The following is a 13,544-nucleotide window of genomic DNA, read 5'->3' on the forward strand; positions in this document are numbered from 1 at the left end:
CGGGAGAAATATCAATAAACTCAGATATGCAGATGACACCACCCTTATGGCAGAAAGTGAAGAGGAACTCAAAGGCCTCTTGATGAAAGTGAAAGAGGAGAGTGAAAAAGTTGGCTTAAAGCTCAACATTCAGAAAACGAAGATCATGGCATCTGGTCCCATCACTTCATGGGAAATAGATGGGGAAACAGTGGAAACAGTGTCAGACTTTATTCTTCTGGGCTCCAAAATCACTGCAGATGGTGACTGCAGCCATGAAATTAAAAGATGCTTACTCCTTGGGAGATAAGTTATGACCAACCTAGAAAGCATATTGAAAAGCAGAGATACTACTTTGTCAACAAAGGTCTGTCTAGTCAAGGCTATGGTTTTTCCAATGGTCATGTATAGATGTGAGAGTTGGACTGTGAAGAAGGCTGAGTGCCAAAGAATTGAAGCTTTTGAAGTGTGGTGTTGGAGAAGACTCTTGAGAGTCCTTTGGACTGCAAGGAGATCCAACCAGTATATTCTAAAGGAGATGAGTCCTGGGTGTTCATTAGAAGGACTGATGGTAAAGCTGAAACTCCAAAACTTTAGCCACCTCATGCGAAGAGTTGACTCATTGGAAAAGACTCTGATGCTGGGAGGGATTGAGGTCAGGAGGAGAAGGGGACTACAGAGGATGAGATGGCTGGATGGCATTACCCACTCGATGGACATGGGTGTGGGTAAACTCTGGGAGTTGGTAATGGACAGGGAGGCCTGGCGTGCTGCGATTCATTGGGTCGCAAAGAGTTGGATATGACTGAGTGACTGAACTGAACTGAACTGAAAGGCTAACTGCTCATCTTTTGTTCTCCCACTCTGTGACAATTATCTTATACCTTACCATGTATTTTTTAATCATTTATGTTTCTCCTTTGATAAACTTTATGTTTCTCTAGGACAGAGACTGTATTTTATTCATACTTTAACTTCTATGTACCTCTGATTGCTCACCTTAAAAATACAGATAAGAGAACTAAACTTGCAGAGTTTTATGAAGATAAAATTCACTACAACATTTGGAATCCTCATGATAGTGCCTGGTGCATAGTAAGCTCTTAGTTGTATCAGCTCAATATTATTGTCAACACTATTTGTTGTCACAGTACAAGTAGCCAATGTCATATACACAAAACATGTATACTAAATATTATTAATTCATCAAACATTTATTAGTGTTTCCTATAGGTTTTAGAAAAGGCAGAGGAACCAGAGATCAAATTGCCAACATCAGCTGGATCATGGAAAAAGCAAGAGAGTTCCAGAAAAACATCTATTTCTGCTTTATTGACTATGCCAAAGCCTTTGACTGTGTGGATCACAATAAACTGGAAAATTCTGAAAGAGATGGGAATACCAGACCACCTGACCTGCCTCTTGAGAAACCTATATGCAGGTCAGGAAGCAACAGTTAGAACTGGACAGGGAACAACAGACTGGTTCCAAATAGGAAAAGGAGTACGTCAAGGCTGTATATTGTCACCCTGTTTATTTATATGCAGAGTACATCATGAGAAACGCTGTACTGGAAGAAACACAAGCTGGAATCAAGATTGCTGGGAGAAATATCAATAACCTCAGATATGCAGATAACACCACCCTTATGGCAGAAAGTGAAGAGGAACTAAAGAGCCTCTTGATGAAAGTGAAAGAGGAGAGTGAAAAAGTTGGCTTAAAGTTCAGCATTCAGAAAACGAAGATCATGGCATCTGGTCCCATCACTTCATGGGAAATAGATGGGGAAACAGTGGAAACAGTGGCAGACTTTATTTTTTTGGGCTCCAAAATCACTGCAGATGGTGACTGCAGTCATGAAATTAAAAGACGCTTACTCCTTGGAAGGAAAGTTATGACCAACCTAGACAGCATACTGAAAAGCAGAGTCATTACTTTGCCAATAAAGGTCTGTCTAGTCAAGGCTATGGTTTCTTCAGTAGTCATGTATGGATGTGAGAGTTGGACTGTGAAGAAGGCTGAGTGCCGAAAAATTGATGCTTTTGAACTGTGGTGTTGGAGAAGACTCTTGAGAGTCCCTTGGACTGCAAGGAGATCCAACCAGTCCATTCTGAAGGAGATCAGCCCTGGGTGTTCTTTGGAAGGACTGATGCTGAAGCTGAAACATCATCAATACTTTGGCCACCTGATGCGAAGAATTGACTCATTGGAAAAGACACTGAAATGATGCTAGGAAGGATTGTGGGCAGGAGGAGAGGGGATGACAGAGGATGAGATGGCTGGATGGCATCACCAACTCAATGGACATGGGTTTGGGTGAACTCCGGGGGTTGGTGATGGACAGGGAGGCCTGGTGTGCTGCGGTTCATGGGGTCGAAAAGAGCCGGACAGGACTGAGTGACTGAAGTGACCTGAACTGAATGGCAAGTGTTGTGTAGGAGTTAATCTTGGAGAAGACCTGAAAGGTAGTTTGGATCCAGATAACAGAAAGGTCTTGAATGTCACACCATGGATTTTGCATTTTGAAGCATTTGAGTTTTTGAAATTATGAGTAAAAATAATGAAAATTTATGAAATCAGAAGTTCTCCCCATTCCATTCACTGTAGATAGTGGGGATGTGGTTATGTAAGAAATCATCTTGGAGTTGCTACCAGGACTCTTAGGTTTTGAGTCTGGTTCTGCGCCACTACATGAGTCTTGTCAAGTTCCCTCCTTGCCTCTGCATTTGTAAAATAATAAATATTACAGGTGTGCATAGATGGACTCTAAAGGTATCTCCTTTTCTAAAAGTTCTGAGAGGAAAAGAGCATGTAATGGGTGCAGTGTTAGGGGCAGGAATTATTTATCCCAAAGACACTATTATTCTTAAGGATCTACTTTTCTATTATTCTTAAGGATCTACAATCACTATAGCCTACTTCAAAAATCTATCAAAATGTAAAGAAATACTGAGTTTTGTGATTCCCCGCCCCCCAAATATTTTCTTGGGCATGCAGTAGGAGAGCCTACAGCTTGGTAGATCCTAGGTTGTAACCTGTAATGCCATACTCAAGTGTTTTGATTCCCCAGTGCTGAATGGAGGCAGGCTTTGCTGAGCCATGGCAGTTATCAACAGGTCTCCTCCAGGAGGATGTCCATGTCTGGCTGAGCCTTCATGATTAATATTTGTAATCATGGCTCTGAGGCACTGGAGAAATCTCAGGATGCCCTCTGAATCACCAGAGGAAGATAGAATTATAGTCTAACTCAGGTTTCTTGTTGGCAGTATATTTTACTGTATTTCAATGTTTTGAAAATTGGGATTAGAAGTTTACTGTGGAGGGATCTTTGTGTAACCTGGGGTATGGGATTAACCTGCACAGCTCCTCCCTTAGCCATTCTAGATACTAGTTTTCTAGGTTTATTTTCATGTCTGAGAATAAGACTATTATTCTCAAAGAGAGACTTATCTCTCAGGAGAATCTGGACTATTGAAAAAGAAAAAGGTAGTAAATATTTCCCTATTACACAGGTTGCAGATAAACTAAGCATAGTGTGGGCTTTTAACATATTCTATGAAAAGAGTGCTATAAAGTATTTTTGGCTTTGAAACCTTCTCTAGTACCTTATACAAGAAAAATATTTTTCTTCTTCATCTTTATAAAAATGATTATGTACAGAGCTTTAAAGTACTTCTTATCAATAAAGGGCCTGTCTACCTTTGGGGACTCTGCATCTTGGTAGACTGTTGGAAAGAAGCTAAAAAACACCCCAGGATGTCCTCAGTGGCTTTGTTCGGAGAATTTAGAAGCCCTGTAGCCTGTTCATGGAACAGTTTTCAGTTGGAGGCCAAAGGGATATCAGGGAGGCAAGAAAATTCAGTCTGAGTAGCAAAGCAGCAGGCGAATATTAATCTTTGTTAGGTCCAGGGCTACTCCCACTCTATCCCGGAAGAAAAAACAAAACAGATATGGAAATACAAACAGACCCGTAAAGTCAGTGGGGGAAGTGATTAGGAGGCATGCACCTGGAAAGTTACTGCAGCAACTAGGGAGAGAACCCCAAATTGTGACCATTACACGGGATTCGCAAATACACTCCTCTTTTCTCTTTCTGCTTCTGAATAAAACCATACCCAGCTCGGAGACCCCAGTTTCCTCTAAGGCTTCCGTAATCCCATTTGGAAAATCGTATTGGATTGATACACAATCCCAATCCAATCCATTTGTTAGTTTGCAAAGGAAAATCCGGTCCAGCGTTTATTTTTAGCAGCGCTCCCAGTGACCGAACGCTACAGCTCTTCAGTGGGGATAACTAAGGACCGTATTGGGGAGAGAAGCAAAGAAGGGCGGGGGAGCGGGAGGAGGCGAAAAGAAGGGGGGGGGGGGGGGGGCGGGGACGCCCTGCGCATGCGTGCCAGCGCCCATGCAAATCTGCTGTACATCCAGAGAGCAAAGTGGGATGATCTGTCACTACACCTGCAGCACCACGTTCCGAGGACAGCTCCTGCTTGCTGCTTCCAGACCCAGGTAAAAAGGCAAACAAACAAACAGCGGGCACCGTGCATGCATATGAATACCAGGTCGCAACCTATCCCCTGTAGAGGCAATCTGCTGCTGCTGCTAAGTGTCCTTTGGTGGCTGATTGCAGTTTCAAGGTTTAAGAAATCCCATCTTTCAGGAAGCCTGAGGGGAAGAAAGGAAGTACGGGCGAAATCATCAGATTGGCTTCCCGGGTTTGGGAATCTGAAGCGGGCCCGCATCTTCCGGCCAACTTCCATTGAACTTCCCAGCACTCGAAAGGGACCGAAATGGAGAGCAAAGGTATGTGGCTGTCCCCATCGGGGGACTTCCCGCGGCATGTGCGTGTGGCCAGGGCAGTCCTCAGCGAGGGGACTGCAGTGCTTGGGGAGCGAGCATCATACTAGGTCGACAGGAGGAGATGCTATGTCCGTTGCAGCACCAGGGAAGTGTGGCAGGAAGGCGACTTCTTTTTAACTCCCACAGCTTGGAAGACAGTGTTTAATACTCCATCAGTTGCGTAGTGAAGTGTGATGAGTTTTTTTTCTTTTCTTTTTAGGTAGGGGGGTGGGAAGAGTCTTTAGATGGTGGGGGAGGCGAGATGTGTTGATAAAGCAATTTCTTTTCTGTAGAATGGATGGGTTCACATAAATATATTTCATTTACCTTAGGATTGCTGACAGGCACGTTTGTATCTGATATCCAATAATGCATTGCTATAGAAAAAAAAATGTTTGGATTTCTCCACCCCCACCCCACGAAGATGGTATTTCTGGGTGTGTATGACCACATCCCACTGCATTTTGAATATATATCAGCAGAGAAATTGGGTTTATTTGAAACTGTGCGTTAGAACTGACCTCTAAGAAGAACAGTGTATCGGAGTACTGCTTGGCTCCAGGCATGATGCATATACTAGTTCTGGATATGTATATATTAATATTTTCCTCATAAGCAAATCTGCATAATGTATACACACTAATTGGTACATGAACTGTAAAAATCAACTTCTGATAGCATATTTAACTCACATAAGCAAAATGACTATTAAATTTGTAGGATTGGATAGCCTTTGGGTTTAACTCCATCTATGCAGGTCTCTTCCTCTTCCTCCTCCTCCTCCTCCTCTTTAAAACGCCCACTAGCTTGCAAGAGTCTTGAGTGATGTGGTCAGATATCCAGTAGGAACACTGGATGTATTTAATCGTGGTGAAATCAGAAAAAATGATGTCAACTTTTATGAAACTATATTCATTACCCAGAACTCGAGAAGCTATATTTGAAACAAGGTTTTATTTTTAAACCAAGAATGTCAGTCATTGTGGTAATGTGCTCAGGATCAGGGAGTGGTGGTGGGTTACCTATTTCTGGGCTGATTAGTAAAACTGAAGTGTCAAGTGATAGCAGATACATGTTCAAAAAAGTATTTAATTGTAAGAGTTAAGTATTTCAACTTAGGTAAGCATTTCCAGTGTGAAAATAACTGAATCAACATAGGTTCAGACAAGCTGACAAATTTTAATTGGGATAATTTATTCCTATGATTTGCTGATGGGCATTTCCTTGATTAACAATGATGTACATATAGAAGAGACCTCATGTCAATAAATATACATGAAGCATATATTTATTAACTTTACTGTAGAATCCATTTTAAAACTAGAAGTCAAAAATTCATAGATGTCCGTAATATTCCAGTTGATTAAGTATTTCTAGAACATGAAATTAACAACAGAGTATCATTTTACTAAGAAGCATTTTTTTTTTTTTTTTAGAGAACACCTGCTATTTGAATATTAAACTTGGTTATCTGGCAAACGTTCTTTGTAACATTTTGCTTTCAATTTATACATGAATTCCTGGCCCATCATAAAAAGAAAATGTATCTCTTAGCAATAAGTTTTTATTTCCCCTCTTTGCCCATAACATTTGCTACATGTTACACAAAGTTCTAGGTGGTTTATATCTCATACTGATAACAGTAGCATTCTAGTTATTCTGCCAGGCTTGGGATTTCAGAAAGGAAAATCTCAGAAGTGTATCTGAGAAGAATCATGCTAGAAGTTCTAAAAAATCTGTAGCAGTGATACAGGCGTGAATCACAGCACTGACTCCAAGGCAATGAATAATTTTGTCCCAAGCCAATATTGTGGTCATTTTGCAGAGGTACCAGAATTGCTTCAGGCAAAAGACATGGTGAAAGTCCTCATACACATTGGTTCATGGACTTTTGCAAAACTGAATTAGCCAGATAGTGATCATATAAAGAGTGGTGAATTACACGTTGACCTCACTTTCTGAGTTGATGCCAATGGTACAGCTAAAAATGGTAGCTAACTTGAAATTTTATTATAGAAGAAAATGTGTATTAACAGAAGTATATCCATATCCCATTTGAATTGTTGTACCTTAAGTGTTGATACTTGATGCTGCCATGTACAAATTTCTTCCCCTAATAGATTCAAGTTTAGTTTCAGGAAGACATTTTCCAATGTAAACATATATACTTATTTTTTTCTACTAGATACTCTTTCAATGCTCAAAGTACTATTACATGATTCAGTTGAGCGTTCAAGAGTTCTTCATCCTAGAAAAAAAGCTAATGGCCCACTCAGTTTTAATCTTGTTGCCAGCATTTGACAACCTTCACCTTACCTCCAGCATTTCAAAACCATTCTTAGAGCGCTCGTCCAGAGTCTTCAGCAAGTTAAGCATCAGTTATTTACAAATAAGGTCATTTTTTTTGCTTCCTTACTTATTGTTTTGCATCACTTCTTGTTATCAGGACGAGGAGGAGAGGTAAATGAATCAGTTGATCCAGCAGTCAATTTCTGGTGTAATTTCAGTGATCCTTATATACCATGGTAATTAATGTTGCTTCAGAGATTTGGATTGGTGCACAATCTGAACAACTTTGACAGAATCTGTGCCTTGTGGTGGTTCACAGACTTTGATGTACATTAGAATCATCTAGTATGCTTTTTAGACCTCCTCATGCCTGGTCAATCACTTCATCAATTGCATCAGAATTTTAAGGTAGGAGAGAGGTATAGATTTTTTTTTTAAAGATCTCAGATGCAACAGTGTTCAAGAATCACTCATTTAGACTTTTGATAATCAAAATGTGGCTTGATTTAGAATCTTGATCTTTACTGTAGGCTTACTGAATCAGAATCTGATTTTTAAGAGAATTCACAGATTATTTGTACGCTCATAAAAGCTTGAGAAACATTGATTTACTGCGAGGAAAGAGGTTCTCTTCCTCTCTTCCCCACTTCCTCCCCGCCCCCCAATCTTCTGTATTTTTTCCTATCCTGCCTGTATCACATAGTTTCTTTGTCCAGCTAGGTTTGCAAGCTTGGGCTTATCAGAAACACCTGTGAAGGTTTTGAAGGATAAAGATGCTTAGCTCACACCTTTAGACATTCTGGTTTAATTGATTCTATTGTAGAATCTGGGCATAGGTATTTTTTAAAAGCTCCTCAAGTGTTGCAAATTGATAGTCAAAGTTAAACATTGGTCTAAGACCTTGCTAGTCAAAATGTAGTCCATAGACAATCAGTATTAACATCACCTGAAAATTTGCTAGAAATGCAGAATCTTGGGCCCTACTCCAGACTTACTGAGCCAAATGTTCATTTCAACCAAATCTGCTTGTCATTTGTATGCATATTAAAGTTTAACAGGCGCTGGTTTAGACCTTAGGGGACTGATAGTATGTATGAATGACACCACTCTGGGCATCTGAGTATAGAAGATGGGATATCATCTTATTAATCAATATGGAAGCACCTGATATGTGATCATGTTGTAAGTTTTTGGTTGCTTTGGGAAAGAATGGAAATGAAATACCAAAGAAATTGCTTGCCTCATAGTATTATCAGAAAATGGATTCATTTAAAATACCTTCTCTGTTCTTCCTCTAGGCATTTAATTTCAACCCCTTAATTATCTTTAAATGCTTTTTCTATAGGTTCATTTTTGAACTCCTTAAAATGTCCTGGTGTTAACCCGTGGTAGTGTGACATTGGACTGTTTAAATCAAAGCATATCTGCAAGTGAATATAGCTTACCTCCATCCATTCTTTTAAGATCCATTTGCTGTGCCTCTTGTTCCACAAGACCTTCCCTGACCTCCCTTGCATCTAATTAATATTTACTGGTGTATTTTTAAATGATCTAAGTCCCTGTTTGTCCCTCTCATACTACATTTCTTACAATCAACATTATAATTTTTATGTTCTTTATGTAAACAAGCATTTATTGAGCATCTGCTATGTTCCCAAAGTGCTTAGTTCTGAGACTGTAAAAGAAAACTTAGATGTAGTCTCTGATCTTAAAGATCTCACTCTCAAATCTTCACTCATAGATTAACTTTTTTTGTGGGCACAATATGAAGTTCTAAGAGTCCTGCAGCTGCATAGGTGCCTGCATCAGATAAAACATTTTCATTTACATAGTAGGAATTCAGATTATATATATTAGATTGGATAGCCTTCATTAGTTTATCATGCCGTGTTCACACATCCAGAAGATTATAAATTGGGAGAGGTGAAAGAAGTGGGCTTCCCAGGTGATGCTAGTGGTAAAAGAACCTGCCTGCCAAGGCAGGAGATGCAAGAGACACAGGTTCAATCCTTGGGTCAGGAAGATTCCCTGGAGGAGGGCAACCCCCTCCAGTATTCTTGTCTGGAGAATTCCATGGACAGAGGAGCCTGGCGAGCTATGGTTCATAGGGTTGCACAGAGTCAGACATGACTGAAATGACTTAGCATGCATGCATGCCTAGAATAATCATTTCTCTGAAACCAGAATGGTTCACTCTGCAAGAGGAAAGGGAAATGTCTATGCAGTAACTCGTTTATCAGAACCAGAAAGTGATTTTTTAAAAACCTGCTTTGTGGTTAAAAAGCAAACAACTAAAGCTCCAAGACCATTGTAGGATGAGTAAGATATAACACAGTAAAAAACAGAACAGGCACTGAGCATTGGAGATCCCTGTTCTTATCCCAGTTTTAATGGAGTAATCTTGGACAAGTCACTTTTCCTGTCTGAGTCTTCAGTTCAGTTCAGTTGCTCAGTCATGTCCGACTCTTTGTGACCCCGTGAATCGCAGCACGCCAGGCCTCCCTGTCCATCACCAACTCCCGGAGTTTACCCAAACCCATGTCCATCGAGTCAGTGATGCCATCCAGCCATCTCATCCTCTGTCATCCCCTTCTCCTCCTGCCCCCAATCCCTCCCAGCATCAGGGTCTTTTCCAATGAGTCAACTCTTCCCATGAGGTGGCCAAAGTATTGGAGTTTCAGCTTCAGCATCAGTCCTTCCAATGAACACCCAGGTCTGATCTCCTTTAGGATGGACTTGTTGGATCTCCTTGCAGTCCAAGGGACTCTCAAGAGTCTTCTCCAACACCACAGTTCAAAAGCATCAATTCTTCAGCACTCAGCTTTCTTCACAGTCCAACTCTCACATCCATACATGACTACTGGAAAAACCATAGCCTTGACTAGACGAACCTTTGTTGGCAAAGTAATGTCTCTGCTTTTGAATATGCTATCTAGGTTGGTCATAACTTTCCTTCCAAGGAGCAAGCGTCTTTTAATTTCATGGCTGCAATCACCATCTGCAGTGATTTTGGAGCCCCCAAAATAAAGTCTGACACTGTTTTCATTGTTTCCCCATCTATTTCCCATGAAGTAATGGGACTGGGTGCCATGATCTTCGTTTTCTGAATGTTGAGCTTTAAGCCAACTTTTTCACTCTCCTCTTTTACTTTCATCAAGAGGTTTTTAAGTTCCTCTTCACTTTCTGCCATAAAAGTGGTGTCATCTGCATGTCCGAGGTTGTTGATATTTCTCCCGGCAATCTTGATTCCAGCTTGTGCTTCTTCCAGCCCAGGGTTTCTCATGATGTACTCTGCATGTAAGTTAAATAAGCAGGTTGACAATATACAGCCTTGATGTACTCCTTTTCCTGTTTGGAACCAGTCTGTTCCATGTCCAGTTCTAACTGTTGCTTCCTGACCTTCATATAGGCCTGCAAAGACTTAAAGATTCTTAAATATCAGAGGGAGTTCATTTCACTTAATTCAGAATATTTAATGAGTTTCCACATTACTCCAGGCTTATTGTTAAATGCAGGGGATGGAGATAATGAATAGTGCATTGGGGTTGCCCTCCAGAAGCTTTTAGTCTGAGGATAAATGAACAGATCAAGAGCTATTGATTTCTAACATTGTATGTGTCTTCTCCCTTCATCTCTCAGAGTTCTAGTCAGTTACCCAGGTGGCTAGAATATAAAGTCGTAATGATTAATGACCTCTACAGAGGCACTTAATATTCCACAGCAATAATGTCTGCCTTTTGTTCCACTTTTGGTTTCTTTTTTTTTTTTTTTTTTTCACTTTTGGTTTCTTTAAACAGAATTTTTGTGTGGGAGAACATTTGAACTCTTGCTGAGTACTACTCTAAAAGCTGTTCCAACTAACTAGCTACCTGGCTAGTAACCTATTGTCTGAGTTGGGTGTTAATGATGAGGCTTGTTAGCATTAGAAATAAGCCTGGGGGTGACCTGTTTGTTATCTCCAGTCATTCCCTTATCCTTGTCTTTTTATCCCATTAAGCTTCTGACCCTATTAGGTGTGGTGTTTTGTGCCTACTGAATGACTAATAGTTATGTTACTTTGAATTTGTTAATATTGGGCTCTTGATTTGTCATATTAACAGCCGTAAATAACACTCATGAGACATTCTGTGTTTTTTTCCAAAGGGCTTGTTAATATATGTCATCTCCTTTAAAAACTTGTGACTAGATATATTAACTTCATTTTGTAGATAACAAAACTGAGGTTCAAGACTAAGTAACTTGGGCAATGCATCTTTATTTTCCTGTAAAACAAGACTTATTGTGCCTACCCCAAGCCCCATACCATAATATCATAATTATGAAATTAAATTCAAACCAATAAAGCATTTAGTGTTTAGAATCAGAGTTTTCATTATCATTAGCTGTGTTGTCTTTCATTATTATTCGTTGTGTTTTCTTTTCATTAGGATCTCATCCTAAAGGGGAAAAATTAATCCTTTGTCATTTTTGTAGTTTTAGCAGCAAGCATACTTGCAGCTACAAATTATCTTCATTGACTTTTGCAAAGGCTTTAATTTACCAATAAGTCTTTTGTTGTTATTCCATTTTTTTTTTTTTTTTGCAGTAACTCCTCAAAAACGTGAATTTATATTTGTTGCTCAGACATAGTTTCAAGTCAGTTATATAACATCTTGTGGGTTTGGGAATGGAAGTGCATTGGGTCAGATATCATACCTTGTGTTAGTCACTTGGTCGTGTCTGACTCTTTGTGACCCCCATGGACTGTAGCCCACCAGATTTCTCTGTCCACGGAATTCTCCAGGCAAGAATACTGGAGTGGGTTGCCATTTCCTTCTCCAGGGGATCTTCCCAACCTAGGAACTGAAGCCGGGTTTCGCACATTGCAGGCAGACTCTACCGACTGAGCCACCAGAAGTACCTATTATACCTTGACTGGATTTAAAACATTGATTGTGTAAAATCTGGCTGGTAACAGGATTTTTAGCCAGGGGTGCACATCTGAATCATAGGGCACCCTGTGGTACTTGGGGCTCAGACATTTAAGAAGCACCTCATGTGATTAGGATGTGCACTCTCAATTAGGAATCAATAGATAAGCTACAGGTGAGTAATATAAAATTGTAACATGTACCTGTGTCCTTGTCAGAAATACTACAGGACTCCTACAGCCAGGACCTTGCTTTTTATTATCACCCTCTGTAGTGTTAAGAGAACATATGTGTATAAGAGAGAAACCAATTCTTGTCCTACAGGCTTGGGTTAGAAAACAGACATGTAAATAGATGGCATGTGTCTGAGCCCAAGAAGACACATCACTTCTAGTGTCTTTGTCCTCATCAGCATCCTTGCATGCAGAACATGATGGATTTTGTTCTAGTATCGATGTCTACAGTTCTAATTTTAGTTTGCTATTCTCTCCAGTTACTTTTTGAAACAGTCTCCATCTCCCTGTCTTTGGGAACGTGGGACTCCCACCCAGGGAGGCCATGGTATTTTGCTGCTGTGATGCAACTGATGGTACATTGGCAGAAGTCCCAAGGGACACCTGTTGCCTCTCCACAGAGCTTTTCTTTTTTACTGTTTTAAAAGCATATACTCTGCCTGGCTTTTTACCTGAAACAAATCCCACCACCAGTGATTCAGAGAGTACAGATAATTGAAAGTGAGCTTTAAACATTGTTGGGCAAAAAGGAAAGGGAAATTGCTATTCTGTGGTCAGTCTTGTTTCCCTACTATTTGTGGACTGGCCATTAGCCTGAGATGCAGTTGAAAGGGACTAGACTACAGGAAAAAATTTAGAAGCTTTCAGAGGCCATTGAGAAGATAACACATCAAGATTTCCTTAACGAGCAGGAAGCAGCAATACCAATCTGCTAATAGCATGTCTTTTAGTCCCCATTCATTCCTACAACTATCACCCATGTGAAACAAGCGGGTTTTTCTCAATTCCTCAAACACTGATACCAAATATGTCCAGCAAACCTCATTGCAATAAAAATTTGAAATTCAAGGCAAAAAATGTAGATGATTCTGATTTTTTTTAATTTATTGATTTTAATCAGAGGCTAATTACTTTACAATACTGTATTGGTTTTGCCATAAATCAACATGAATCCGCTACGGGTGTACACGTGTTCCCAATCCTGAACCCCCCTCCTACCTCCCTCCAACATGTATAATATCATATAAGAAACGAATCGCCAGTCCAGGTTTGATGCAGGATACAGGATGCTTGGGGCTGGTGCACTGGGATGATTCTGATTAAAAAAAAAATGTTGAGGTGTTTTTGTCCTTAGTCTCATTCATGTGCTAGATTGGGTTTAGATGCTCTACAAATTAGAGAATTTCACAGGGCTTATTACATGATCATTCTAATTGTTAAAAATCTGGAAAGTTTAAAATTAGGTTATTTAAGCAGTTTTTGTTTTTTACAGAGGCACTTCTTTCATTTCCAG

The 13,544-nt window shown here is 40.0% G+C and overlaps 1 protein-coding gene across 1 annotated transcript in view; it reads left to right on the forward strand.

Annotated features, from left to right (window-relative positions):
* Positions 1–4,349: 4,349 nt before the first annotated feature.
* The window catches only part of FGF12 (fibroblast growth factor 12), a 605,063-nt gene continuing 595,868 nt past the window's right edge, over positions 4,350–13,544 (forward strand). The window contains exons 1-2 of the mRNA XM_006077304.4: positions 4,350–4,488; positions 4,640–4,782. Of these exons, the coding sequence (XP_006077366.1) occupies positions 4,770–4,782 (13 nt within the window). The 5' untranslated portion in view covers positions 4,350–4,488; positions 4,640–4,769. The remainder of the gene's footprint in view (positions 4,489–4,639; positions 4,783–13,544) is intronic.

The sequence above is a fragment of the Bubalus bubalis genome, chromosome 1 (assembly GCF_019923935.1).
Source record: "Bubalus bubalis isolate 160015118507 breed Murrah chromosome 1, NDDB_SH_1, whole genome shotgun sequence".
NCBI lineage: Eukaryota > Metazoa > Chordata > Mammalia > Artiodactyla > Bovidae > Bubalus > Bubalus bubalis.